Source organism: Propithecus coquereli, unplaced genomic scaffold (assembly GCF_000956105.1).
Source record: "Propithecus coquereli isolate 6110/MARCELLA unplaced genomic scaffold, Pcoq_1.0 Scaffold525, whole genome shotgun sequence".
Classification (NCBI taxonomy): domain Eukaryota; kingdom Metazoa; phylum Chordata; class Mammalia; order Primates; family Indriidae; genus Propithecus; species Propithecus coquereli.
In genome coordinates, this window is record NW_012151119.1 from 1 (window position 1) to 2,006 (window position 2,006).

General features: G+C 72.9%; 1 protein-coding gene across 1 annotated transcript in view; it reads left to right on the forward strand.

The window, feature by feature from the left end:
* Positions 1-297: 297 nt before the first annotated feature.
* The window catches only part of FGD5 (FYVE, RhoGEF and PH domain containing 5), a gene marked incomplete at its 5' end in the record, with an annotated part of 119,532 nt that continues 117,823 nt past the window's right edge, over positions 298-2,006 (forward strand). Inside the window, 2 exons of the mRNA XM_012656888.1 lie at positions 298-601; positions 1,450-1,580. Coding sequence (XP_012512342.1) covers positions 298-601; positions 1,450-1,580 — 435 coding nt within the window. The remainder of the gene's footprint in view (positions 602-1,449; positions 1,581-2,006) is intronic.

A 2,006-nucleotide genomic window follows, 5' to 3' on the forward strand; every position in this document is an offset into this window, starting at 1 on the left:
GAGGTTGCTGTGAGTGAGGCTGACGCCACGGCACTCTAGCCCGGGCGACAGAGTGAGACTCTTTGTGTCAAAAAAAAAAAAAAACAGAACAGGATGAGCGAGAGCGTGTGCTGGCTGAGTGGGCGCGTCCGCGAGTGACTTGTTAGAAGCCCCCAGAGGTGGGGACGCATCCAAGGCGGCGGCAGCAAGAATCTGCCCGGGACTCTACCCCGCGGCGGGGCTTTGTCCGTCTGTGCCGGGGCTCTGGGGACTCCAGCGCCGTCCCGCCGGGTCCGCCCACCGAGCCCTCCCTTGCAGGGGGAAGGCCGGCGACAGCCGCAGCCCCGCCAGGTGGGCGTCCTCGCTGGCCGACTGCCCGCTGGTGCTGCGGCGGCTGCTGCGCGGGGAGGACGCGCGGGCCGGCTGCAAGTGCGTGCTGAAGGCGCCCCTGGTCTCCGACGTGGAGCTGGAGCGCTTCCTGTCGGCGCCGCGGGAGCCCAGCCAGGTGCTGGTGTTCGGCGTCGTCTCCAGCCGGAGCCCCCGCCACAGCGCGCAGCTGCAGTGGCTGCTGGACTCGCTCTACGGCCGCCGGCAGCAGGGCCGCGCCTCGCCCTGCATCCAGGTGGGTCTGGGGGACGCCGCGTGCCGGGCTTGGCTGGGCCTCTGCGCTGGGGCTCTGCACGCCCCGCCCGCCGCACGGTGACGCGCTCCGTCCCGGCCACGCCCGCGGGGACCGTGCGAGCAGAGGTGGCCGCCCCAAAGGCCGCCGGGGGCCCCGCCAGTCATGGCTGGAGTCTAAACGAAGCTGCGGCCCGAGGGCCGGGCAGCCTGGTGGAGCCCAGCCCCAGCGCCTTGCCTGCGCCCGCCGGCGCGTTTGCGGTCCCTGCCCGCGGCGGGGCCCCGTGGCCAGCGCAGCCGTGCGCTGGGCGTCTACGCGGCGGCTTTCTCCTTTGCCCGGCTAATCCGTCGTCTTCGCCCCGTTTGCCTTTCGCCGCTGCGGAGCTCCGGGTTTTCATGGTCCGCTGGGCGGGGGTCTCCGTGGACGCCTCCCTGCCCCGCGCGCCCACCCGCGTCCCCGCCAGGCCAGGGCCCAGCGCCGGAGCCCTTCTGAGCAGACGCAGGCCTGGTCACCGGCCCGCACGTCCAAGCCACGCTGTTCCCTCGAGTCACCTGGCAGCGTAGTCGGATTCAGCGAGCGTCTGCGCAGGGAGAGGCACGAATCTGCCCGCCTGGAGCTGTTCGCTGTTCGCTGTTCACCGATGATCGTCCCTCAGCAGCCAAGGTGTCCCGGCCCGGCCGCGGGCAGCAGGAGCGAGGATGGGCCTGGCCGGAGGTGGCTGGCGTCCCCGACCGCGCGGGCCTCGGGTCTGGAGGACAGACGTGGACGGTCCTGCCGGGTTCACGGTGGCTCAGCCTCCGCCATCGGGGCGTCTGCGGCTAACGCGGGAGCGCTCCCTGACGTCCCGACAGCTGGGACGCCGCGTGCTCCCGGTCCCCCGGGTGATCGGAGGCGGCTGGGACCAGGAGGTGACACCTGGGCTGCATCAACGGATGCGCAGGACCCAGAAAGGAGGAGGGGGGACCAGCCGCTACCTCGAGGCGTGGGTTCCACTCAGGTCCTCGCTGGGCTTGACGAGGGCAGGGTCCAGCGGGGTGGGGGGCGGGGTTCCTCGTGCTGCGGGAAGGAGACTGGAAACAGGCTCCCCGGGAGCGGGGCCGCGGGGCTCTCCCAGGGCGAGGAGCAGCCACGCTCCGCACCCCCAGGACCCGGCCAGCGCATGTCCCCGGTGGGGTGCAGTCACCTCCGCGACGGCCGTCCCCGCCAGGGCTCTGAGCAGACCGGGACGTGCTCTGGGGACAGTCGTGGGCGGGGCACGCAGGGCCGACAGGGCCGGAGCAGGAGCTGGGGGCTCCAGGACTCGGGACCGGCTGACGGCGCTGCCGTCGGGGGCAGCTTCCTGCCACGGGGTGACCGCCCTCCCGCTCCGCCCTGCAGTGCCGGCACGACCCCTACCGCCTGCTGCGCT